Source organism: Ammospiza nelsoni, chromosome 19 (assembly GCF_027579445.1).
Source record: "Ammospiza nelsoni isolate bAmmNel1 chromosome 19, bAmmNel1.pri, whole genome shotgun sequence".
Classification (NCBI taxonomy): Eukaryota; Metazoa; Chordata; class Aves; order Passeriformes; family Passerellidae; genus Ammospiza; species Ammospiza nelsoni.
The window spans coordinates 9321302-9347474 of record NC_080651.1 but is presented as its reverse complement, the minus strand read 5'-3'; the positions used below and the strand labels follow the sequence as shown (position 1 = coordinate 9347474).

The 26173-nt window shown below is 46.5% G+C and overlaps 1 protein-coding gene across 1 annotated transcript; it reads right to left on the bottom strand.

Annotated features, from left to right (window-relative positions):
- Positions 1-1633: 1633 nt before the first annotated feature.
- On the bottom strand, positions 1634-24551 carry LOC132082053 (E3 ubiquitin-protein ligase TRIM39-like). The gene is made up of 12 exons (XM_059486107.1): positions 24510-24551; positions 15863-15961; positions 12989-13075; positions 8390-8542; positions 7959-8126; positions 7456-7623; positions 6842-7006; positions 5981-6145; positions 4917-5081; positions 4442-4576; positions 3166-3192; positions 1634-2196 (listed from the first exon to the last, which is right to left on the bottom strand). Exons 2-12 carry the CDS (start codon positions 15921-15923, stop codon positions 1634-1636), a joined length of 1857 nt encoding a protein of 618 aa, XP_059342090.1. The 5' UTR covers positions 15924-15961; positions 24510-24551.
- Positions 24552-26173: the final 1622 nt, after the last annotated feature.

The following is a 26173-nucleotide window of genomic DNA, read 5'->3' as shown; positions in this document are numbered from 1 at the left end:
TCTTGAACTCTGAGAGTGTGTTCATGTGAGAGTGTTGTGTTGATTTGAGTTTTGCAGCATATCAACATGCGGATGCCCATGATATAAAAGTTCATTTGCTTGAGACGGTGTTGGAGCATGATTGAGTGTTTGCTGGGGTTTTGGAGTTGCTTTAGTTTTGTGTGCATGGCTGAGATTGCATTTGTGGACTTAATGCACCCTCTTGTGTCAGTTTTAGTGATTGCCGGTGTAGCAGTCTTCCTTCTCCTCCCCACTCCCCCTTCTGTTACAAACCTGGAAATACCATTATAATTTTCAGAGATAATAGTTTGTATATTTGTAATTATTAAAAATGAGGCTGGTTTCTTCTAAAACCAAAGTGGGAGATTTCAATTCTCTATTGAAATGTATATTGAAAAACTAGAAACAGATTGGAGGAGACCCACCAAGTAAACCTAGACTAATATTGTCATCAGTAGTGCCAGTATACCAGTTAAACTACCAGACTAAGAGGCCAGAGAATAGTACCTTAGTTTAGGGAAGGAGAGAGGGAAATTGAATGAATTGCCTTATGTGGATGTATTCTTTTATTTGGAAAACCATCTGAAACTGCAAAAGGAGAAGCCAGTGTTGGGGTGAATCTGGGGTAAACAGAAAGTTTCTCATGGCCTGGTAATGGTAAAAGTACCTTTCTCTTCCAATTGATCTTGAGGCATGGGTGAGATGCCTCACCTCTTCTTTATAGAGAATATCTGGAGAGACTACCTAAAATATTTGAAACCATTCTCAGGACCCAAACTGATTGGACATACAGGTTCTGCTAGATAATCTAGTTGATTCTACAGAAAAAGAGATGGTACTACACACTACTAGGAAGGAGGTGAGCATTATAGACACAGAGGGCAGGCTACCAGGAACTGCTGAAGAGCACTTTCCCTCCCTGGACTCCCTTTGGGAACCCAATACCAAGGAAGGGAAGAATTTCCTGGGACAATATCAAAAATTGATATTATTTAAACATGCAATGCCAAAGCAAATCAATTGTTCTAAACTTTATGAGGTGAAATAAGAAACTCATGAGACTCTAACTGTATCTGCAGAATGCCTAGGGGCAACTTCCAGGATATACACTAATATTGATCCAGAAAAAACAGAGGAAGGAAAAGAAACAAAAAGAAACAGGCCAAACCCACAGAACAACAGTATCTATAGTCAGAGAAACCAGCTGACCAGCCAGCCAAAAAAGCCTGCCCCTCACTCTGCCCCCAGCTCTCACTGGAAACCCTGGTCTGGCTCTCACTCATCCTGATGATCCCAAAGTCTGGGGGATTGAGGGGGAGGGTCAGTGACACAAAACAAACAAAAAACCCCAAAATTGCATGAGATTAAAAAAAAAAAAAACCAAGATAGTAATTTTTCAGGAAAATTCACATTACACAAGTGCTTTTTTCATACTATCACAAAAGAAAATTTATTTCCCTTGACAAAATAAAATTTCCCTCAAAAAACTTTTCATTCTGATGCATGATTTAGAAAGCTGACTGCTATGGCAGATTTGTCCTCTAATTCAATACTTTTGTTCAGAAGACACAAATCAGCAACCTGATTACAATGTGATTCAATCACAGTATTGACCTTTGAAATGCAGAGTAAACTAATCATCATCATCATCAGAAAACTGCAGTATTGCTAGTGGTTCAGTGTCAGGCTCAGCAGCAGCAAAGCCTGTAGAGAAGAAGGGAAGGAATTTGCCTTCCTGTCTGCTGCCATCAGCAATGCTCAAAGTGTACAAAGCTACTGCCTTAAATACATCATAAAAAGAAACCTTCTTGGCTGGGATGTCCAAGAAGATCCCAATCTTTGACAAATAGCCAGTCACAGTCAGAGAGGTCCAAGGATTCGTGCAGGCCAAATAATCTTGCCCGTCTACACATGCGATAACCCAGAAGCCATTCTCAGGACACAGAGCCAAAGTCCCTTTGCGAGCCACAGATTCAGAGGCAACACCCAAGGCCCAGTTTCTTCTTGTCCCAACATTTACTTCCCAATAGTGTTTCCCAGAAGTGTATCCTTCCTTTGCCAACACAAACAGATGGGAATCAAATCTCTTCTGATTTCTGAGCACGAATCTGATGGCACCAGTATCTTTCACTGTCCTCCCATCTGCAGAGATTTCCAGTCTGGGATGAGCTGTGTCAGCATCCAGGATGACATCTCCTGCAATGGTCAAGTCGGGCCGTGAGGAGCAGAAAACACAAGCTCTGCTTTTCTGAACCTTTCCCTTCTCTGCCATCATCCCCCTCTCATTTGTCCTTCTCCCCCCTCCATGCTCAGGTGCACTCAGCAGGCTCTTGTCTTAGGATATCTCAAGCTTCTCCCTCTCCTCCTGCCATGTCCGTTTCTGCCAGAGAGAGTGGCAGCCAGCATATACCAAATGCCTGACACTCTTCCAGTGCTCCTGAGACTACAGCAGGCAGCTCCTAGGATGAGGCTGTGCTGCTCAACCTTCTCTGCCTCCATCTCTGCATTGCTGGCAGGGGGTAGCCTGAGAGAAAGGACCAAGAGTTGGCAGCAGATGGAATTAGGTTTGCTTGCCAGCAGCTGTAATTAGGTTTGGATTAACTCCTTGCCAAAGTCTGAAGGGGATTTTCAAGTTTTAAGCACTTTTTCCCTCAATAACAGGAGACCACCAGTGTATGATACTGCTTGCACATGGATTAGAGTGGAAGAGAAGCCTGCAGTGCCACAAGGATAGGGGAATGTTTCTTGCCTCAGCTTTCTACATGCATCAGGGGATGGGAGGAACCCTGGTAGGACTCAAGCAAGGTGCAGTGTCACAAACTGAGGTCCTCTAGCTCAATTCTGATTGAAAGGAGAAGGAGCTGCTCCTGCTGTGGAGCAAAATCAGCTCCAGACACTTTTCCTGAGAGGCCCAAGAGCCAAATCAGAAGTGGAAGATGGAGCTGCAGTGGCCACTGCAAGCCAGCTGTGCCTGCTCCCCACAGCGGAGAGGGCTCCTGACGAACACATGCAGGGCCCTGGGCAGCACATAACAGCAAAAAGTCAGCCAACCACCCTTCCCTGAGTGTGTTCTTCCCCAAACAGCTATCTGAGGGGGTTGGATGTGTTTTCTAGAGCTGCACTCAGGCTCTTGAGTACTCACTTCCTCATCTCACTTATGCTTACCTTTGTAGGACTGTAGGACTGGAAGATCTGTGGGAAAGGAGAAAAGCAGGAAATAAGTGCTTGCTCTGGCAATGAAGCAAAATTGGCCAACTCTCCCCCCTTGGTGACAATGAGGCCACTCTCATGCTCCCCTACTCCGACACTGACAGGGTCAGATGCAAGGCTCATAGTGTTGCTGGGGCGCTGACAACACAATCAAACAGAACGGGATTCAGGATATCTCTTAACATGACACCCAGCTCACTCTCCTCTATCACACTGATGCCACGCCCATGCTCTCCTACTCCCCCACCACACACACGCACCATTCTCTTAACCAGTTCTACTCTCATTTCATCAAAGACTCCCAGAAAAAGCATCAGGGTGTGTGATAATTTTGTTTTCCAGACATGGGGCATGTGGCTCCAACTTGCTTCCCCTGAGGACCGAGGAGGACTAAAATGTGCTGCGAGATGAACTCAGCCTCCCTTTCCTTTTCAAATGGGAAAGAGAGGCCAGAGGAATGGCCAGACCCTAAACTAAAGGCTTTCACAGAGAAAGACTTGCCAGGAAGCAAAGGTGACTTTTACTGCACCAGTTACCCCTGGAGACCCTGTCAAAGTGATCGAGCACTGCTGGGCCAGGGGAAAGAGGAGCAGGCCTTGCCCAAGGCCTGAGCCCCTACATTTCATCTGGGACTCTCACACTCGTGGTGGTCCTTCCTTCCCTGAAGTCTCCAACTCCCAGTGTTCTGGGGCACATGGGCTCTGGAAAAAGGAGAAGAAAGACCCTCCCAGCTCAATAGAACTGGTTTGGATGGATTGACTGCTGGAGGGCTAGGGAAGGAGCACAGGTCCTGTGAGCACTCCCAAAGGCTTGAGAAAGGCCTGATGGGCAGGATGGAGGGTTGGGATCAGCCCCCTCCATCTCTCCAAACAGCAGTTATGGGCTGTGGGAGACAACAATATTTGTTAAGGGGAAGAGAAGTGGGGAAAGCAAGAAGACAATAGTAAGGCATGGAGGTGGGCTCCTTTACCACATATTGGGTCATAGAGAGCCTACACTACACATTCCTTTCAAAGACAAGGTAATGAAGAGGAACCTTGACCACCTGCTGCCATCATCTCAGTGTTCAGGTGTCTTCACAGGTGGGGACACAAGAGCTACTTGCCAAGAAAATCTGTCCCTCTCCATCCACTTTGAGAAGCTGTGTACAAGAAGCTCACAGGACAATTTGCCTGTAAAGCAGCTTTTGCCTTCAGAGAGATGAAGTTCTGCTGGAAAAGGCCTTGCTCACCTAAGTTATATTTTGTGGACCCCAATGAGGTCTGCAAAGTTTTTTCTAGAGTTTGGATTTCTTGGGAGAGCTGCTGGATGTCCATCAGCCTCATGGATTCCAAGACCCTTAAGGTATTTTCCTTCACTTGCCTTCCTGTAAGAGAAGACTGGTGTCAGTGGAACAGTTGTTTTGCCTCACCTGAGATGAGTACGGTACCACAAGTTACAAGGGACTGTTCTTCTTAAAAAGGACGAAAAAGACACTGTGCTTTTACTCCCTCCAAATGTGATGGAGAGAAAACAAACGTTTACTGACTCCCAGCACCATTTCACCATCAAAGATGTTCCACTGTCATGGGACAAAAGAGCTGCTCACAAGGAAGTTCTGCCCCATGCACCTACTCGGAGGAGGCAAAGAACTAGATCACAGGACATTTGTAGAGCAGCTTCTACCTTTTGAGAGATGAAGGCCTGCTGGGGAATGCCTAGCTTACCTAGTTCATTCTTCATGTCTGCTCTTATCATCTGCAGGTCACACTGTGTGGACCCCTCCATGTTCCGGAATGCTTCCTGCAGAGTTTGCATTTGCTGGGAGAGCTGCAGAAGGTCCTTCTTCCACATGGATTCCACAGTCCTTGTATTTGCCTCCACTGTCCTTCCTGTGAAGAAAGAACCATCTCACTGGAACAGTCTCATTGCTGTCTTGAGGGGGAGACTGGCAACCTGCAATCACAATGCCTTGAAGCTCTGATTTAAACTCCCTGGCAGAGCACCTTCCCTTAGGACTCTCCCATTCCCTGTGGTCCTCCCTAAAGGCTTGACCAAGGCCTGCTGGGCAGCACTGAAGGCAGCACTGGCCTCAATCCATCTCTCCAGACAGCATCTGTGTGCCCTGGGAAACAACACTCTTTTTCATGAGGAAGATGTGGTGGGACATCCCCTACCCGTCCCTCAGAACCCATTGTGGCCCCAGGAACGTTCACTGTACCTCAGCCTTGGTCAGTGGTTCCCGAGATTGGATATGGACCCTGTGCCTGCCCAGGGCAACGTCCCTGGACATTTGGCAGAGAGTGCTGGGTGCTGCCAGTGCCCTCTCCTGCCCTCACCTCATGCACTGGCTGTGGAGATGCCCCCTAGCCAAGCAGGTGAACATGGGGTGGGGCTCATCATGGGCACAGACATGCAGGTTGTGCACAGCCTGGCTTCACCCAGTGTGGCATCAGGACTGGGGACATAGCAGAAGGGCTGTGGGGAAAGCAACAGAGACAGGGACAAGGGTTCAAGGGGAAACCTTATCAACTGTCAGACAGTGAGAGAACTCAGAGTTCAAACTCTCTTTGAAGCAAGGGAGAGAAGAGGGACCTTGAGCCCCTGCAGAAAACACTTTAGCATGGAGGTGTTCTAGTGGCATGGATGAGAAATCTATTACCCACATAAGGGCTGTCCTTCCCCATCCCATTTTAGGAGCTGTCAAAGAATATCCTCTCAGGAAAGTTTGCCTATAAAGCAGCTTTTGCCTTTTGAGAGATGAAGGCCTGCTGGGGAATGCCTAGCTTACCTAGTTCATTCTTCATGTCTGCTCTTATCATCTGCAGGTCACACTGTGTGGACCCCTCCATGTTCCGGAATGCTTCCTGCAGAGTTTGCATTTGCTGGGAGAGCTGCAGAAGGTCCTTCTTCCACATGGATTCCACAGTCCTTGTATTTGCCTCCACTGTCCTTCCTGTGAAGAAAGAACCATCTCACTGGAACAGTCTCATTGCTGTCTTGAGGGGGAGACTGGCAACCTGCAATCACAATGCCTTGAAGCTCTGATTTAAACTCCCTGGCAGAGCACCTTCCCTTAGGACTCTCCCATTCCCTGTGGTCCTCCCTAAAGGCTTGACCAAGGCCTGCTGGGCAGCACTGAAGGCAGCACTGGCCTCAATCCATCTCTCCAGACAGCATCTGTGTGCCCTGGGAAACAACACTCTTTTTCATGAGGAAGATGTGGTGGGACATCCCCTACCCGTCCCTCAGAACCCATTGTGGCCCCAGGAACGTTCACTGTACCTCAGCCTTGGTCAGTGGTTCCCGAGATTGGATATGGACCCTGTGCCTGCCCAGGGCAACGTCCCTGGACATTTGGCAGAGAGTGCTGGGTGCTGCCAGTGCCCTCTCCTGCCCCCACCTCATGCACTGGCTGTGGAGATGCCCCCTAGCCGAGCAGGTGAGCATAGGGTTGGGCTAGTCGTGGGCTCTTCAACTTGGAGGTGTTTCAGTGTCACAGAGCAGAAAACTGGTTTGCCATGTAAGGACTCTCCTTCTTCAACCACTTTGAGGAGGTGAGTCCTGAGAATAAGTTCACAGGACTGTTTGCCTGTAGAACAGCTTTTTTCTGTAGAGAGAGGAAAGCTTGCTGGGGAATAGCCTAGTTTACCTAGGTCATGCTCCAAGTCTGTTCTGATCCTCTGAAGGTCACGCTGTGTGGCCTCATATCTCTGCTGGAAATTTTCCTGCAGAGTTTGAATTTGTTGGGAGGCTTCACGGTGGTCTTTCTCCAGCCTGGCTTCTAAGGTGCTTGTTTTTGCCTCCATTGTCCCTCCTGAGAAGAAAGAACATTTTCATTCGGACAAAGGTTTCTTGGTTCATGGTTTTCTTGAGGGAGAGACCATTGATTGGTAATGACAATGCCCAAAAGCTCGTCATCACAGCTCGTCATATAAAATCCCTGTCAGAGCATCTCTTAGGGCTCTCTTAGGCATCTCCCACTCCCTGTGGGTCTTCCTAACGGCTTGACCAAGGCCTCCTGGGAAGGATGGAGGGTAGGAATGATCCCACTCTATCTCTCCAGAGAGTACTCTGGGGAGATAATATTCTTTGGTATGAGCATTGCGTGGTGTCACAGAGCACAAAAACTGTTTCCTGTGTAAGAGCTGTCTTTCCCCATCCCCCTTGAGGAGATGTGGCGGACAAGTTCCAGGACAGTTTGCTTGTAGGGCAGCCTTTGCCTTCAGAGGTATGAAGGCCTGTCATGGAAATGCTTCTGCTCACCTAGTTTGTTCTCCAGATCTCTTCTGATCATTTGAAGGTCACGCTGTATAGCAACCTTCATGTTCTGGAAAGTTTGCTTCAGAGTTTGAATTTGTTGGGAGAGATGCAGGAGGTCCTTCTGCCACATGAATGCTATATTCCCTGTGACATTTGCCTCCACTGTCCTTCCTGTGAAAAAAGACTGGTGTCACTGGGACAATGATTTTTCTCCCTTGAGGTGAGGTCGTGTCCCACTTATGACACAAAACTTTCCTCTTAAAAAGGAACAAGGAGATGTTCTTTCACTCCCTTTTACAACAAGTGAGAGAAGAGAGACCTTGACCATCTCCAGTTGCCACCTCAGCAACAAAGGTGTTCCAGATGACTGGGATAGAAGAGCTGCTCCCAAGGAAGTTCTGCCCTTTCTGACAAAAGGTAAATGATGAACTCACAGGTCAGTTTACCTGTAGAGCCAGATTGACCTTCAGGGAGATGAAGTCCTGCGAGGGAATGGCCCTGCTCACCTAGTTCATCCTTCAGGTCTGTTCTCATCATCTGAAGGTCTCGCTGTGTGTACAGCTGGGTGTTTTGAAAAGCTTTCTGCAGAGTTTGAACTTGTTGGGACACTTCATGGACGTCCTTCTTCCACATGGATTCCAAAGCGTTTGTAGTATTTGCCTCTACTCTCAATCCTATAAAGAAAAAGAACAGTGTCATTGGGACACTCTCATTACCTTCTTGAGGGAGAGAGCAGTGTCCTTATTTAAATTCACTGTCAGAGAGTCTCTTCAGGTTTTCCCTTTGAGTATTCAAAAAAGCTGTTCCCCACACAGGGATTGTACTTCTCCATCTGCTTTGAGAAGCTGTGGTGGACAATCACCCAGGACAGTTTGCCTGTAGAGCACCTTTTGCCTCCAGGGAAAAGGCAGCCTGCTGGGGGAATGGCCCTGCTCACCTAATATATTCTCCAGGTCTGTTTTGAGGAGCTGAATATCACACCGTGTGGACTCCTGCTCATTCTGGAAAGCTTCCTGCAGAGTCTGAATTTTTTGGTAGAGGTGCTGGTGGTTCTTCAGCCAAACAGTTTCCAGGGAGTCCACTCTCCTTCCTGTGAAAAAAGACTGGTGTCACAGAGATAATGATTTTTCCTCCCCTGAGGCGAGGACTTGTTCCACTAGTGACATAGGCCTTTCCTCCTAGAAAAGACCAAGGAGACGCTGCTCTTTCACCACCTTCAAGGACAGGGGAGAGAAAAGGGACCTTGATGACCTCCAGTTGCCATGTCAGCAATCAAAGATGTTCCACTGGCATGGAACATAAGAGCTGCTCCCAAGGAAATTCTGCACAAGGCACACACTCCAAGGACTAACTCACAAGTAATTTTGATTGTGAAGCAGTGTTTGCTTCCAAAAAGATAAAGGCCTGATGAGGAATGGCCCTGCTTATCTGGTTTTATTTTTTTTCTTTTTCTTTCATTATGCAGGGAGGGCACAAGAAATTCAATTCGGTTTCCTCATGTCCTGCCTATTTCTAATTTATACTCTCCAGACTTTTCTTTCCTCAGACAATCCTTTCTAATTCAGAGGCCTTGGAAAATAACTCAGCCCTGAAAAACAAAGATGGGGACTTCACATTCTGATGGACCTGCAGGCACCCTTACTGATCTCTTCCTTGGTTTTCAAATCCTCTTCCACCAAGAGTTTGCTCTGGGAAGGAGCCTTGGCCTCTCTTCTGGACCTGCAGTCTTCCTTGTGACATGGAAACTTTTTTCCACTACAGTTTTTACCTGTTGAAAGGAGCCTCAGCATCACTGTGAGCCCTTCTAAACATGAACTTGAAGCTGCTGTGCTGCTGGTGAGGAATATTGAAAGGAGCCCCATTGCCTCCTCACTCCCCAGTGGTCTGGCCACAGGGGAGAACCCAGGCTATGCTGCTTGCCAAGTGAGCAAAGAACATTCCTCTGCCAGCAACCCAGCTGGAAAGAATGGGAATGGGAGAAAAGATGGCCTTAGATCCCAGGGAGGATGGAATCCAGAAGAGTCCAGGATGTCCTGGTCAGTGCTGGGAAAAGCCCACTTTTGGGGCAGCTCTGCATCTTGGGAACCTGGAGTCCTGAACATCTGCATGGGGATGGGAAATATAACAAAGGACTTGTTGGAGGACTGTGTAAGTGGGAATTTCCAGAGGGGCGAGATGTTTGATTGCACTGCACTAGACCCTCATGCACCTTCTTCTTGCTTGGCAGAGGTTTATTTCCAAGAACTGAGGGTATGTCCTGGCACTGATCCATCAGAGAACGCTGATGGAAAGGATTCTCTTTGTGTCACATAGAACCTCCCCTTGGTCATCTGTTGATAGTCTAACAAGAGAATGAGTCTCATAGAAATGCAGAATTGCAAAGTCAACTCACCAGACAATGGTTTGGGTTTTAAGACACCTTATAGACCTCTCTTTCCAATCCACCATTTTCTCTTTCCAGCCTTCCACTAGAACACATTGCTCTAAGCCCTATCCAACCCGGCCTTGAACCCTTTCAGGGATGAGATATCCTTAGCTCCTACAGCAATCTGTGCCAGGGCCTCACCACCCTCACAGGGAAGATTTTCTTCCTATTATCTGATTTAAATCTACCCTCCTACAGCTTAAAATCAATTCCACCTTGTCCTAGTAATCTGTGCCCTTGTAAGAAGTCCCTGTCCAGCCTTCTTGTAAGCTACTGGAAAGATGTCAGAGACTGGGTAAGTTTAGTGTCTCAAGTCAATGCTTTTCTGTGTGTCTGTATGTGTGTATGTGTGTCTTTGCATCTCTGTGTCTGTCTCTGTGTGTGCATGCCTGTTTGTCTGTGTCTGTATGTCTCTGTCTGTGCGTCTGTGCCGTCTCTCTGTCTGTCTGTATGTCCGTGTCCCTGTGTGTGTCTGTCTGTGTATGTCTATGTGTCTGTCTGTGTCTGTTCATGTCTGTGTGTGTCTGTCTGTGTTTGTGTGTCTGGTTGTCTCTGTGTCCGTGTGTGTGTCTGTGCATGTGTCTGTGTGTCTGTGTGTGTGTCTCTGTGTCCATGTGTGTATCTCTCTGTCTCTGTCTGTATGTGTCTGTGTGTCTTTGTGTCTGTCTGTATCTGTTTGTGTGTGTCTTTCTGTGTGTGTGTCTGTTTGTATCTGTTTGTGTGGATCTAAGTTTGTGTATCTGTGTCTCTGCATTTCTGTCTGTGTTTGTGTATTTATTTGTGTGCGTCTGTGTATGTGAATGTGTGTGTCCATGCGTGCGTGTGTGTGTGTGTGTGTGTGTTTGGAGGCAGGTCAGGCCTGTTTTTCAGGTAAGACAGCGCCCTGCCCCCAGACCCCTCAGATTGACTGAGCTGTCAATCAATCAAACAGCAGGGGGAATTTCCTGCTTAGCCTCTGATTGGCTGAAGTTCCAGAAATCCCGTCTCGGAGGTGGGCCCACAAAGTGCCGAGGGATTAAAAGGGATCACTATCCAGTACCAAACTGTCTGGCCTTGCTGGCTTTTTTGGGGTTCTGGTCTTACCAACGTCATAACCCTAGGAGTTGGTAGCTATGCCTGTGGTTTTTCTATATCTTTTCTATCTTTCTCTCTGTCTTCTCCTAATTCTCTTTTCATGAAACTTTGTGGGTAACTTCACATGTTAAGGACTTAAAAGTTTCTAGGTTAAATGGGCTAAGTAAATGAAGTTGCTATCAAACTAATACTAAGTAATGTCACTGTAAGTGGTTTCATATTGAATTTCATGTTGTATTTAATCCTTTTGCCAAAGCTTGCTTAATCTTCTATATTTTGGCAGTAAACTTTTGTGTGATTTTCAGCTCTTGAGAATATCTAGTGGGGATTTATTTCTCCATTGTGCTATCTAGAATCAAGGAACTTTGAGTTTAATGCCTGGATTTAAGTATCCAGGGTGTAATAAAGGGTCTCTGAAGTCTGCCCAGAGCCCTCTCTGCTTCTGTTGTTTTTCATAACTACCATAGGCAATTAATATGGACCATTCTAGATACACCAGGTAGCTGGTTCCTGATGCAGCAAAACAACTGACAAGACACCAACCCTCCTGCTCTGGAAGACATCTAGGACAGATAGAACCTACAGTCATGGATAAAATGAACTCAGCAGACATCTTGGTGGGATGGCTGTTGACTATGGAGATGATACCTATGTTTGTATACTTATGTATACAAACATACCTCACATATATATGTGAATGTTTATGTATATATGTTGGAGGGTGTAGGACGTTTAAATGAGTAGATGGTATAAATTAAGTGGTGGAAAATGTCCTGGTTCAGGCCAGGACAGGGTTAATTTTTGCAGTGGCTGGGAAAGGGGCATGACCAGGAACCTAATGTGATTTGTTACAAACTCACATCATTGGCATGGGGTTGGTGGGAAGTGGAAAGGGACACTGTCTCTTCTGGGGAAAAGGGATGCCTTCTGGTCAAAAAGAAAGGGCAGGGAGGGAAGTCATCCTGTATTTGTTTATTGTCATGGGGTCCTTGATGTGGATTTTGCATATGAATGACTCTCTCTTTTTTACACTTCCTTTATTAATATTGTTCTTGTTATTGGTTTTTTTTTTTCCTTATCTCATTGCTGATTCCAGTAAATTATTCTTGTCTAAAACCATGATCTTCATCTTTTGTGCCACCAGTTCTCAACTCCATCCTGTAGCAGCAGGAAGAGAGAAGGAATAGAGGACTGAAAGTATGGTGTGTCATTAGGGAGTCTCAGTGGGAGCAGTGAATTGGGGAGTTCCATTCCTAAACCACAATACAGATGGAAATGGAGATGAGGCTGAAGGCACAGAGCTTGAGAGAGGCAACTGGTGTGAGGTCAGTACAGCTTTTGGGGAGCGGTCAGTCCTGCCTTGCCATGAGCAATGAGGTGCTGGTGTGGGCCCTTGGCCATGGCACTCTGCCACATGTTCCCAAGGCTTGGCAGGGCCCTGCTCCAGCTCCCACCCAGGAAGGAAAACCAAGTCCACAAAAGCCTCCCAGAAAGGGGAATAGCCGTGCCCTCAGACACCACAGAGCTGGAACACCTGGCACTGGACTGGGGAAACAAGACTTCTCCCCAGCCATGTCTGCAGAGGCAGAGATCTCTGAACAGGCCCTTACCAAGGTGGGAGGCACCACTGACACTTCTAGGAAAAAAGATCCAGATCTGATGAATGAGCTCCACTGGAACCATTGGGAAGAATGAGACCAATGGAGGTAGAGGAAGGGACGTTCTAATTCACCCCAGAAAAACTACCTCAATCCCATCCTCCTTCCTTCTCTTGCCTGTAGATGCCATGGTCGACCCAAGCTCTCATGCATGCGGTGGCATCTCTCTTCTGCCTCTGGATGACAGACAGCAAAATTCTACCTGCAGGAGAACTCAGAATTTGAGCTGAGTGGAAGCTAATGCATCTGTGAGCCAGAAGTAGACTCTACATGGTATTTCATCCTATTTGTCAGAGAGTAGTCTTACAAGAGGCTGAGAAATTACATCCTGCAGCCTCACGTCTAAGAACATGAGGTCCTGTGAACCAAGAGGCCTTACCTTGAAATACTAGAACAGCACCAGCAGCCAGTGTGAGAAGGAATAAAGGGAGCTGTATCCAGGAGGCAGGAACCCACTGAGATGCACCTGGAAAAACAGAACCTTTGGGGAAAAAAAATCCAAAATTCCTTTGGGGAAAAAAGTCCACCCCAAGAGATTTTGTGGAGATAAATGGAGAAATAGTCACAATCCTACATAGGTGGTCAAAGCCTGCCTTCCCTCAGGATGTGCACATCCCTAGGGGCAAGAGGGATCCTGCTCATCTCACACTGCAACCTGTCCTGCCTGCAGTGCCTTGTGGTGCTCTGGGATGGGTCTGGCTGAACTGGATAGCTGTCAGCTTCCCTGGCACTGCAATGGGCCTCACAGGGCTCCTGAGACAGTGAGCCTCCAGCAAAGACTTCTGGGGACAACAGAACTCACCTGAGATGTGCACAGTAGTTTTCTTCTCCCTCTGCACCAGTGGGTTCAGGATTTGACAGGTGACTTTTCCCACTTACTCTCCTGTAACTGTGACTCAACTACAGACACTGAAGAACTTCTCACTGTCCTGGTTACTTTCAGTGTCTGCAGAGAGCCCCTGCCCATCCTCAGTAACCCACTGGACAACAGGTTCTGGAAACCATCTGTGTGATCTGCAGCCAAGCTCTAGCCCTCGCCCTTGGGGCCCTGAATTTCAATGAACACTTCACCAATACCTTAAAGACAAGGGAGTTTCTTAGTGAGAGGAGTTTGTTTCCTTGAAAGCAGCTCTTCCTTTGATTCACAGCTCTTTCTTAACCCAGAGTTTCCTGCCAGTTTGTCAGTTTTTCACAAAACCTTTACATTGGTCTTTCTGTCATCCCGCACTTCATCTGCCATAAATGCCAAAATTCCTTTGGCTTTGAGAGAGCTATGGTGTGGGATGGATTCGCTTCTCAGCTCCCCATTATTTCATGGAGCAGGCAGGGAGAAGGTGTGTACTTTGTATTCTTCTTTTGGAATGACTCTGTAGGACCCCCATCCAATTTTGAGGATTGTAAAGCAGGACACAGCACAGTAGAGCCCAGGCACCTCCCCATTCCATGCCAGAACTACAGATGGGCACAGATGGTCACTGACAGGAACTGTGCCAAAGCTTCACCAGTGTGAGGAGGTGGGATGCACCACACACAATTCAGAGTCACACTCCTGGTCAAAGCTGGATTTTATATGAATTTTTCCTGTGTAATACTAGGAAATGGGCGCTGTCTTGAAGCTTTTTCTCTCTCCTCTCCCAAAAGCATCTCTAATACCCTCTGGATGAGGGGATTTAGATTCAATCTTAGGAAGAAATTCTTGACTAAGAGTGAGGCACTGGCACAGCTTGCCCCGAGCAGCTGTGGATGTCCCATCCCTGGAAGTATTCAAGGCCAGGTTGGACAGCATTTGCTCCTGCCCATGGCTGGGAAGTTCAAATGAGAAATTCTTTAAGGTCCCTCCCAACTCATGCTTTTGCGTGATTCTAAGATTCCCTGATTCCATCATTCTATGCTCTTTCTCATTAGTGAATCAAGGTTCACCAGCTCCATCTGACATTATCAATACCTGCACACAAATGGTGCTGACTGTCCAGCTGGCGGGAACCGGCAGCACAGAACATCTCCTTAGCCCTTACCCCAGCTGAGAAGTTACAAGACAGAGGGCCTCATTCCCATCAGTCCCACAGTCACGGATGCTGAGCACTTGGATGTCTGTCAGGTAGCCTCACACCTCCCCAGCAGGGATTATTGCAATTTTCCAGCCGCATGTGGGTCAGAACAGGGCTCAGGCTAGGCATGGAAGTTGCAGAACATCTTGACAGCTGGCCTATGCTGGGAGTGGGGAGGTGATGTGTTGGGTCATATGAGGGGGGCATCAGCTGGGGGACAGTGATATTTTGGAGAGCTCTTTTCCTTCTGTAAGAGCTTCCCCCCTTCCCTGCCCAGCCCAGAAAGTCTCCAACTGCAATGCTGAGCTTGGTGGCTGTATCAACAATCCGATCCCTGGATATCACAGTGAAACTGTACATTTCTTCATCTGCTGGCTGGACATTCCTCAGTGTCAGGGACACATTCCCAGTGTCAAATCCATCTGTTGGCACTGATATCCATCCATGCTATCTCTGCATCTGTTCACCCCCAAACTACCTACATGTGTAGATGTCCTCTCTGTGCCCATCTGTGATTTTTCTCCACTGCACTTCGGGATTGTCCAGTGGCTATGTGGAAGAGATGGTGCAAGGAATGATTGTATCCTGACCAACTACATTGTATCCTATTCCAGCTACATTTTCAGGAGAGATGAGCTCAAAATTGTCTGTGAGTGAACATCAGGCTGAAATCCATCAGAAAATGTACTGGTGTGAAGGAAACAGGTCTAGGAGTCACAGTGGGGAACAACTGAAAGTAATAGATTAGAGGGAGAAAACAGGATGATACAAGTTTTACAGGATGGGATTATTTTGGGGAAAAGGAAAAAAAAATAAATGCATAAAAGCATATCCAGAGCCATTTCATGCACCTCCCCAGCTGGCGTTGCCCTTTCTCAGCCCTGTGTCACCAGCAGCAAGGTGGCTGTGACAATGCCAACTGCCAGTGCAGACAGGGAAATGCTCCTAGCACTGGGGCAGAGCTGGACAGGGCACAGCTGTCTTGGCTTAGGTTTTCCCTGGCTTCACCTCTGACTTCAAACGGCTGGATTCCCCAAGACCAGAGGGGCAGGACAGCTCTGGCTCTTGTGGAGTTCGAATCAGGGCTGCTCAGGGGACCATGACCCTCAGCTCCACGACTTTTGATCATCTGCAGGCTGGAATCCCTCAGGAAGGAACAGAAAGGAACAGAATGAAAGGAACAGAACAGCTCATGGAAGCATTACCTGAGAAAGGGATAGCCAGAAGAAGTGCCAGAGCCAACAGGACCCATCTCTTCTGCTCCATCCCTGCAGTCCAAGGGGTGGGATGATCCTGCAGCTGACCTGGAACAATCACAGAAGGGAAGTGAGAAAAGAAGGGAAATCCTGTCCCAACCCCTTCAGATCTTTCTCCTGGCACTTGTCACCAGCTGTGACTCCTGAAGGTGCCAAATCTCAAAAAGTTGAGATCAGAAATCAAGAAAACTTGTGCCTTCCCAGAGATCTCAATTATACTTGCAGCTTCTGGGAATTTCAGTCTAGCGTGCTCTCAGGAAGCTGTGACAGGGAATGCAAGAGAAAATTCAATCCAGTCCCTGCTTCCTACTGTGAAATTTAATGGACACCTTAAAACACCAGTTTAAATCTTTGGTTTGGAATCACAGAATCTTTAGGTTGGAAAAGGCCTCTGAGATCACAGAGTCCAATCTTTGATTAAAGACCACTAGACCAGGCACTTAGCACCACATTCAGTCTTTGCTTAAGCATTTTTAGGATGTTGACTCTACTACCTCCCTGGGTAGCCTGTTCCAATGCCTGACCACCCTTCAGTGAAGAAATTGTTCCTGACATCCAACCTAAACCTCCTCAGCACAACTTAAGGCTTGAATTTCCTCTTGGCATTTTGCTAGTTTTCCGGGAGAAGAGGTCAACTCCCAGCTTGCTACAATTTCCTTTCAGGTATAGAGAGTTATATGGTCACCCTTTCTCTCACTCTGTTGAGTTTACATGGGCAGGTTTTGGTAGCAGGGGGGTTCCAGAAGGGTGCCTTCTGTGAGAAGCTTCCCTATGTCCAACAAAACCATGCCAGCTGGCTCCAGGACAGACCCCCTGCTGGCTAATGCTGAGCTACACATGGATTGTGATGATGCCTCTGTGATAACATATTTAAAAAGAAAGTTATTGTGCAGATGTAACTGAGACCAGAGAATAGTGAGGTGAGAGCATGTGAGAAGAACAGCTCTGCAGATAGCCAGGTCAGTGCAAAAAGATGAGCAGGAGTGCTCCAGGTACCAGAGTAGAGATTCCCCTGAGAGTCTGTGGGGAAGCCCATGGTGAGGCAGCTGTGCCCCTGCAGCCCGTGGAGGGTACACAGTGCTGAGATCTACCTGCAACCTTTCGAGGAGCTGCACTCTGGAGCAGGTGGATGCCCAAGAGAGGCTGTGACCCCATGGGAAGCCCGTGCTGGAGCAGAGTACTGGCAGGGACCTGCAGACCCATGGAGAGAAGAGCCTAGGCTTGAGCAGGTTTCCTGGTAGGGCTTGTGATCCTGTGAGCAACACACACTGGCATGGACTGTACCTGCAGAACAGACCCCATGAATGTATGGCCCACATTGCAACAGTTCACAGAGAACTGTTCCCTATGGGAAAGACACACACTGAAGAAGTCTGTGGAAAAGTGTCTTCCCTGGGAGGGACCCCACACTGGAGCAGAGGAAGGATTCTGACTCCTCTCCCTGAGCAGGGTCACAAACAAGGTGTGATGAATTGACCATTACTTCCAATTCCCCATCTCCCTGTGCCACTCTGGGGAAGAGATAGAGCTGGGAAAGAGGGAAGGGTGGGGAGAAGGTGTTTTTAAGATTAATTTTACTTCTCATTGCCCTTCCCTGCTTTTTTTAGTAACAAATTCTATTAATATCCCTGAGTCTATTTTGTTCTTGACAGTATTTGGTGAGTGATATCTTCCTGGTCCATAACTCATGAATCTTCCACTATATTTTCTTTCCCTGTTCAGCTGAGAAGGTCAGTGATGCAGCAAGCTTTGACGGGTACCTTGGTAGCATCCAGCCAAGGTCAACCCACTACACCAGGTTAAACAACCACAACTCCTTCAGCCACTCCTCATCGGACATGTGCTCCAGAGCCCTCACCAGATTCACTTCCCTTCTCTCTGGACTTGCTCCAGCACCTCGATGTCTTTGATGGGCCTAGAACTTGACACAGCACTCAAGCTGTGGCCTCACTACAGCCAAGTACAGTGGGACAATCTCTACCCTCGTCTTGCTGCCACACTGTTCCATATACAAAGCATGACAACAGAGGTCTTCTTGCCTACCTGGCCATGTGCTGGGCCATGTTCAGGCACTGTTGACCAGTACCCCTAGATCCTTATCTGCTTGGCCACTTTCCACTCTGCTCCTAGCCTGTAGTGCTGCAGGAGGTTGTGGTGGCCAAATTGTATGACAAAAATCATGGTCTTGTTGAACCTCGTGCTGTTGGTCTTGGCCCATTGATCCAGCCTAACTCCCTCTTAAGAGCCTTTCCACCCTCCAGGAGATCTATGTTCCCACCCGTCTTGGTGTCATCTACAAATTTACTGAATGTACATTCAATCTCCTCATCAATTGAGATTTTAAACACAACTACTCCCTAGGGGAAACCATTGATGACCAGACATCTGCTGCATGCAGCATTATTCCCACCATCCTCTGGGCCCAGCCTCCAATCAGCTCTTAACCCAGTGAAGATGCACCTGTCTAAGCTGTAGGCTGCAGCTTCTCCAGGAAATGCTGTGGAAGACTGAGTTGAAGGCTTTAATGAAGTCCAGATAGACAAATTCACAGCCTTTTCCCATGCACCAGATGGGTCACTTGGTCATAAAAGGAGGTCAGGTTGGCCAAGAAGGACCTGTCCTTCTAAGCCCAGGCTGGCTGGGCCTGATTCCCTGGTTGTCTTGTATGTGCTTTGTGGTCACGCTTAAGATTATCTGTTCCATAATCTTGCCAGGCACTGAGGTCAGGCTGACAAGCCTGGAGTTTCCCAGAGCCTCTTTTCAGCCTTTCTTGAAGATGGGCATCACATTGGCAGCTACACTCATCTGGGACTTCCTCTACGAGCCAGAAGTGATGACAAATGATACAGAGCACCTTGGTAAGCTCTTCCACCAGCTTCCTCATCAGCCCCGGATGAATTCCATCTGATCACATAGATTTGTGGGAGTCTAAGTGGCTCAATAGGTCACTATTTCCCCCTGAGTTACAGAGGGTCCATTCTGCTCCATGTTCCTATGTACCAGCTCAGGTTTGTGCTGAGGATAAGAGATCTTACTGTTAAAGAATGAGGCAAGGAAGGCGTTAGGAACTTCATCCTTTTCTTCATTGTTGGTGATACTCTTTCCCCCATATCCAACAAAGAATAGAGGTTTTATTTGGTCTTCCTTGTGTTGTTGATATAATTATAAAACCACTTTTTATTATCTTTTAAAAGCAGTGGCCACATTGAGTTCTGACTGAGCTTATGCCTTTCTATTTTTCTTTCTATATGAGCTAATGGCATCCTTGCATTCTTTCTGAGATCCCTGCCCCTTTTTCTTAAGGTCATACACCATCTTTTTTTATTTTGACTTCTTGCAAAATCTCCCCATTTAGACAGGCCTGTCTCCTCCCCCACCATCTCATCTGTCAGCAATAGGGACAGGTTGCTCCTACACCTTCAAGATTTCTTCCTGAAAATATGTACAGCCTTTCTGGAAGGTTGGGTTGCAAGAGTGTCTCTGTCCATACACTGAAATGGGAGGAAAAGTAGGAAGAAACAGTTTATGCCATCCCATGCCCACCCTTGGAGGAAGGGGAATCCATGGCACTTGCTATCCCAAAGTTATCACCCTCTGGAAACAATTAGGCTGAAGAGTGACAGTGCATCAGCTCCAGAATAAACCTGAAATCATTTACGGAGTTGCACCAGGGTTGACTTCGCTGCACTGCACTAAAGACCCTTTCCTTCTCTGGCTCTAGCTCTCTCAGTGCATTTTCACATTTCCAGGATGTGCATGACCTCAGCCCCCACAGCAGCACATTTGGTGTGATATCTTTATTAGTTTATTCACGTTCAACATTCCATGTTTAATGAGCATTAGAGAAGGTGAGACATCCTGATGACTTCCAAGCAGGAAGTCATGACCTACAGGCCTCAGAGCAACATCTCATGTGACTAAATTGGATGCTGTTAGAACAGGCATGGTGATGGATCAAGAGCAGTGACAGGGCAAATGTTCAATTCACGTGGTTTTAGTCACAAATTACCCCTTTTCACTTCCTAAGGAAAGACAGGGACTTCCAGAAATATTTCTTCAAATTCATTATTGACCACTAAGATGAGGATTCATGTCCACTCCGATCTCCATAGCACAGGCTCTTCACTGGTTGTTCTGAGCTCTGTTTATGGTACATGGAGATAAATGAGCTCTGTGACTTCTCTGTTCTTGTTTCAGCTGGGATAGAGGTGCTTTTTTTCCCAAGTGGCTGGTCTACGGCTGTGTTTTGGATTCGGTATTGAGAACAATGTTGATAAGATTATTGCTCCATTGTGCTCACCCCAGGTCAAGGATTTTTCAACATCTTTTGCTCTGCCACCAAGCAGATGCATGAGAAGTGAGGAGGAAGTACAGACAGGACAACTGACCCAAACTGGCCAGAGGATATTCCAGACCATGGAACATCATGATCTTTATGTAAACTGTGGGAAGCTGGCTGGAAGCAGGCTGATTGATGCTCAAATACAGGCTGTGCATCAGTCAGTGGTTGGCAAGCAATTACTTTGGGCATCACTTGGGTTTTGCTCCTCTCTCTCTTTCTCTCTATTTATCTCTTTCTCTTTTCCCTCTCTTCTTTTCAACAATTTTTTTTTAATTGCCATTGCTTGTTTTATTTTGTTTCAAGCTCTTCTTATCTCAGCCAACAAGTTTTAGTTTTCCAAGGGGCTGTAGGGCACCAGAGAGTGAGTGAGCAACTGTGTGGCACTTAGTGGCCATCTGGTGTTAAATCACCATCAATTCCCATATCATTCATGAAGCCAAAGGTCTTGGAGTGAGGTGGCCACTCCCAGAACTAGACACTGAACTCAAGGTGTGGCCTCACCTGTGCTAAATACAGGGGAAGAATCACTTCCCTAGTCCTGTTGGCCACACTGTTCCTGATCCAGGTCATGATGCCATTGACCTTTATAGCCACGTGGGCACACTGCTGGTTCATGTTCAATCGGCTGTCAACCAGTACCACCAGGTCCCTTTCTGCCTGGCTGCTGTCCAGCCACACTGTCCCCAGTCTGTGGTGCTGCAGGGGGTTGTTGTGGCAGAAGTGCAGGACATAGCACTTGGTCTTATTGAACCTCATATAGTTTGATTTGGCCCATCTATCCAGCCTGTCCATGTCCCTCTGCTGAGCCCTCCTACCCTCCAGCAGATCAATGCTCCTACACAGCTTGGTGTCATCCATAAATTTGCTAATGGTAGACTCAATCCCCCATCTAGATCATCAATAAAGATATTGAATAGGACTGGGACCAACACTGATCACTGGGGGACACCACAGTGTGGTGGATACAGCTCCATCCCCATCACTTTCTGGGTCCACCATGACCCAGTCCTTAACCCAGCAAAGATGCATCTGTCCAAGCTGTGGGCTGCAGCTTTTCCAGGAGAATGCTATGGGAGATGATGTTAAAGGCTTTGCTGAAGTCCAGGTAGATACACCCACAACTTTCCCCACATCCACCAGGCATGCCACCTCTTAATAAAAGGAGATCAGGTTGGTCAGGCAGGACCTGCCCCTCCTAAACCCATGCTGGCTGGGTCTGATCCCCTAGCCACCCTACAGATACCATATGATGGCACTCAGGGTGATGGCACTGTTTATAACCTTCCTGCCACTGAGGTCAGGTTGATAGGGCCAGAGTTTCCCACTCTGAGATCCTCTTGAGACAGAGTAGAAATTTTCCAGAGTAGAAATCCATTTTGGATTTAGGTAAATTAAGTCTTGAATTAAGTCTGTAACATGCAAACATAGCCTTTTGGTCTGACTGCCTGCTCTTGCAAAAAAATCTATGCTCAAAGAAGCTGCTTCAGCCAAAAGACAGAGATAAGAGAGGGGCTCCTTGGGCTTTAAAACAGACGGAGAGGCTGCGGGAGACAGGGCAGGATGACTCAGGAGTTCTTTCTGTATTTTCAGATAAAAAACTAACTGCAAGAGTAACTAGCTGCAAGTGTAACTAGCTACCAATATAATGTGAAATCAGTAAAATTAATATGTGTCAATATCAACCTATTGTGAAATTCCATGCATATGGATTAATATGGGAAATAAAAAAAGGATCTGGAGTTCCCAGAGGTATGCATGTCTTTTAAGGGGAGTGATCCCCACATGTGCCCAGTGCTGTGGCAAACATACCGGCTTTACAACTTTTCCAAAGTTGTGGAGTTTTTTTCTTTCCACAAATCACTCCTTCCAGCCCTTCTTGTGGATGGCCATCATATTGGCACCTCCAGTCCTCTGGGGCCAACCTGGTGAGCCAAAACTGATAAATGATGGAGAGTGATTTTGTGAGATCTTCTGCCAGGTCCCTCATCACCCTAGGATGAATCCCATCTGGTCCCATAGACTTGTGAGCATCTAAGTGGCTCAGCAGGTCTCTAACTGCTTCCTCCTAGATTACAGAGGGGCTATTCTGCTCCCCATCCACATCTACTAGCTCAGGAAGCCAGTTGTCCTGAGGACAATATGTCTTATTTTTGAAAATTGAGCCAAAGAAGGTTTTAAATACCTCAGCCTTTTCATCTTCTCTGGTAACTATATCCCCCCCCCACCAAGTCCAATAAAGAATGGAGATTTTCCTTGCTCCTCCTTTTGCTAGTAATTTTTTAGATATGCTTTTTATTGTTCTTTACAGAAATGGCCAGATTAAGTTCTAAATGATCTTTAGCCTCTCTAATTTTCTTTCTGCATGACCTAACAACATCCTTAATCACTTCCTGAGTTACCTGCCCCTCTTTTTAAAGAAAATAAGCCTTTTTTTTCCTCAGTTCCTTTAAAATCTCCCTGTCCATTCAAGCCAGATATCTTCTACACTAGCTCATCTTTCAGCACATAGGGACAGGTTGCTCCTGTGCCTTCAAGATTTCTTTCTTCAAGTATGTTCATCTTTTTCCCAAGGTGCTCTCCAAATCAGTCTCTTCAATAGGCTGAAGTCCACTCTCAGGAAGTCCAGAGTGGAAGCTTTGTTGATGCCCCTCATTGTTTCACAGAATATTGAGAATTCTATTATTTCATGATCACTGTACCCCAGACACAGCAGGTCAAGAGTAGTCCCTCCCCTGGTAGGCTCACTCACCAGCTGTGACAAGAAGTTCTCCTCCAGACACTCTAAGAACCTCCTGGACTGCCACTTCTCTGCTGTGTTAAGTTCCAGCAGACATCTTGCAGGTTAAATGTCCCACAAGAACCAAGCACTGATGATCCTGAAACACCCTCCAGCTGCTTGTAGAATAATACATCCCCCTCTTCATCCTGGCTGGGTGATCTGTAACAGACTCCCACCAGGCTGTTGGCCTTCCCCCTGATTCTTGCCCATAGGCACTCGACCTTATCATTAAATAATTAATCCTAATATCCATGGTGTCAAGAGCCTCCCTAATACACAGAGCCACCCCTCCACCTCTTCACCGCCTGTCTCTTTTGAAGAGCTTGTAGCCATCTATTGCAGTCATGACAGTCATCTCATCACGTTTCCACGATGGAGACTACATCATAGCTTTCCTCCTGTACAGTGGCTTCCAGCTCCTCTTGTTTGATATCCATGCTGCATGCACTAGTGTACCTGCACTTACTCTGCCTTACCACCCTTGGGCTTCTTTCTGGAGAGCCTGGTTTCATCCCCCTACCCCTTCAAACCTAGTTTTAAGCCCTCTCAAGCAGCCCTGCCATGGGAACATAGGTGTAAAAAGCTCAACACAACAAGAAACACACAAAGGAAGAATTTCTCCATCCCTCTAAGCTTCCTGTTTAGCCCTGCTAAACAGACACACGGGGACAGAGAGTAACTAACAGCAAGAATTAGTGCTACAGCAGAAGGGAGGAAAATGGAGTGAGTTTGACTCTATAACACCTGTCAGATCCCCAAAGATCCCTGAACACTGTGGAATTATGAGATTAATTAATTAGACAATGCCATGATGACCTGAGGTTTGCTGCTTATAAATTCGTAAGCTTAATCAATCAATCAATCAATCAATCGAGGTACTAATTGGGAAATTTTAAGCTTAAAAATGTTTCTGTATGAGCAACTCACCTGTGGGTGCTCTGGGAGTTATCATCATCCTGAGTTACTGTAAAATCAAGGCAGTTTCACACTGTTTCAACTTCCAACAGGAAAGAGTTCTGAGTGGTCATACTCGGAACCAGCCTCACTTACTGAGAAGGAAGTTCCAGCATTATAATTAGTCCTACTTTGCCTCAAGCTCCTGCCTTAAGGGGTACCCTGGGCCCAACTGTCCTTTCCAGAGGGGGAATTCTCTCCTGCTCTGCTGCCTCTCCCAGACAGTAGCAGAACAGTCCTTGGGAAACAAACATCAGACTCAAAAGGCCAGTCCAGATCTCAGCTTTCCCCCCAAATGACTATTCCCTATAACTTTTAGTTCCTCTCTGAGCCCTTTTGAGAACAGCTGTGCTGTTGATGCCCTCAGTTCTTGTCACCTGCACCTGAGGAGACCTGGGAGATGGGAAGAGCTTGTGTGCACAACTGGGATGAAGGGAAAAGACCAGTTCCTTTCCACCCCAACAGCAGCACCATATTCACCACTTGCTCAGGAGAGAAAGAAATAACAGAGATCTGCTTACCTGCCTTAGTCAGCAAAGATGAGCACTGATATCGGACAGGTATTTTTCTTCATGCCAGAGAAATTTCCAGTGGCAGAAGGGAAGGAAAATGAACAGAAGAATCAGATCCTGAAGTTTAAATGTGGTATCTCTTTGCCTAAAACTCACTTTGCTGCCTGAAGGTCAAATCTTATCTGCTATATGAGAGCTCTGTGTTGGTGACATAGGCAATTAGGTGCAAATGGAGCTTCAATGTCAATGAAAGTTTTAAGATAAGCAGAGATCCAGCTCAACACCACAAAATATGCTGTTTTAGAATTAGAGCTGGATTTTACCTGTTGTCAGGTAAGAATGATTGCCACGTCTCCAATCTATAGATGAAAGGTGAACTTTGGTCAGCTCCTTAAGGAAGTAACTTTGAAGATTTAAACTGAAATTAAGACTTAAACAGCCAGGGATTAACTTGGGGTGTGACTCTGTTTGAAGATCAAGGATCATTCTTCTGTAAGACTGATGATTTTGTTGACAGGTTACCTAGGGAATGAAGGTGGGGTTTTCCTGGGACTTCACAGTCACCCTTTAGAGAAATTAACTTGAAATGGGAGCAATTCTGTTTTTCTAGAGGATGACATCTGAAGTACTCTTGGATTCCCACTCAGCTTGCGCCTTAGTGTAACTTCTCACAGCTGTTTCTTCCTTCAAAGTCTGTGCCAGAAGTATTTCTTGTTGCCCTAGAAATTATTTGATATGGTAAAATCCTCTCTAAGTAATTTGATATCCTACTATGAGCCACCTGCCTCATGACAGAAAGATGTTTTCTGAAGGTTTCCTGGGTTATAGTGAGGCTTTTGATAGTGACCCTAACATCAGCCTTCTGGACAAGCTGCCTGGCTGTGAGACAAGTGGTACCATAAGTGAAGAACTGCCTGATTGCCAGGGCTCCTAGAGTTCTAGAAAACTGTCTTGGTTTGAAAGACAGGTGTCTGTTAAGGAAGATAGGAGCCTCCCTTGGAAGGGGCGTGGCTGCAGCCTCACCTCATGTGCAGCTCTAGGCCCCCTATTTAAGAAGAATATGAAGTTATTTAAAGAGTGGCAACAAAGCTGATGCAAGGGTTGGAGGACAAGTCCTGTCAGAAGCTGCTATGGAAAACTGAAATCCCTTTGTTATAAATACATGTTATAATATTGGCTTTTCACAAATATTAATGGATGCTACATGTATAATATTAAAGTAACTTTGCTATAAAGATATAGGAGTTTTTTGTTATTTCTGTTGTTAACTAAACTTAGACATAGTAGTGAGATGTTAGTGAGATCCTTGTGTTAAAATGCCTGCTTGGTTGGGATAACATTCAATGAACATGTGATGGAGACCCCTGCTACTGCCAATTATCAGCACCCACCATCTGTAGAAAATATGGACCAAAGTCCAAAGTGGAGGTGGTAATAAGAACAGACCAAAACTACAGCCAAAAAATATGCATGCTCTAAAAAGGCAGATCCAAGAAGGAGCCATGGTAAGCAGTTCTTGCAACATGTTTGGAGAAAATTTTAAATATTCATAATTTTTTATGAATATGCAATAAGCTGATGCAATAGGAAAGGTATTTAAAGGGCATCTTTACATAAAGACAGAAATAGCAGGTGTGGTCTTGGCAAAATGCCAAGCACACAGCTGTAAATCT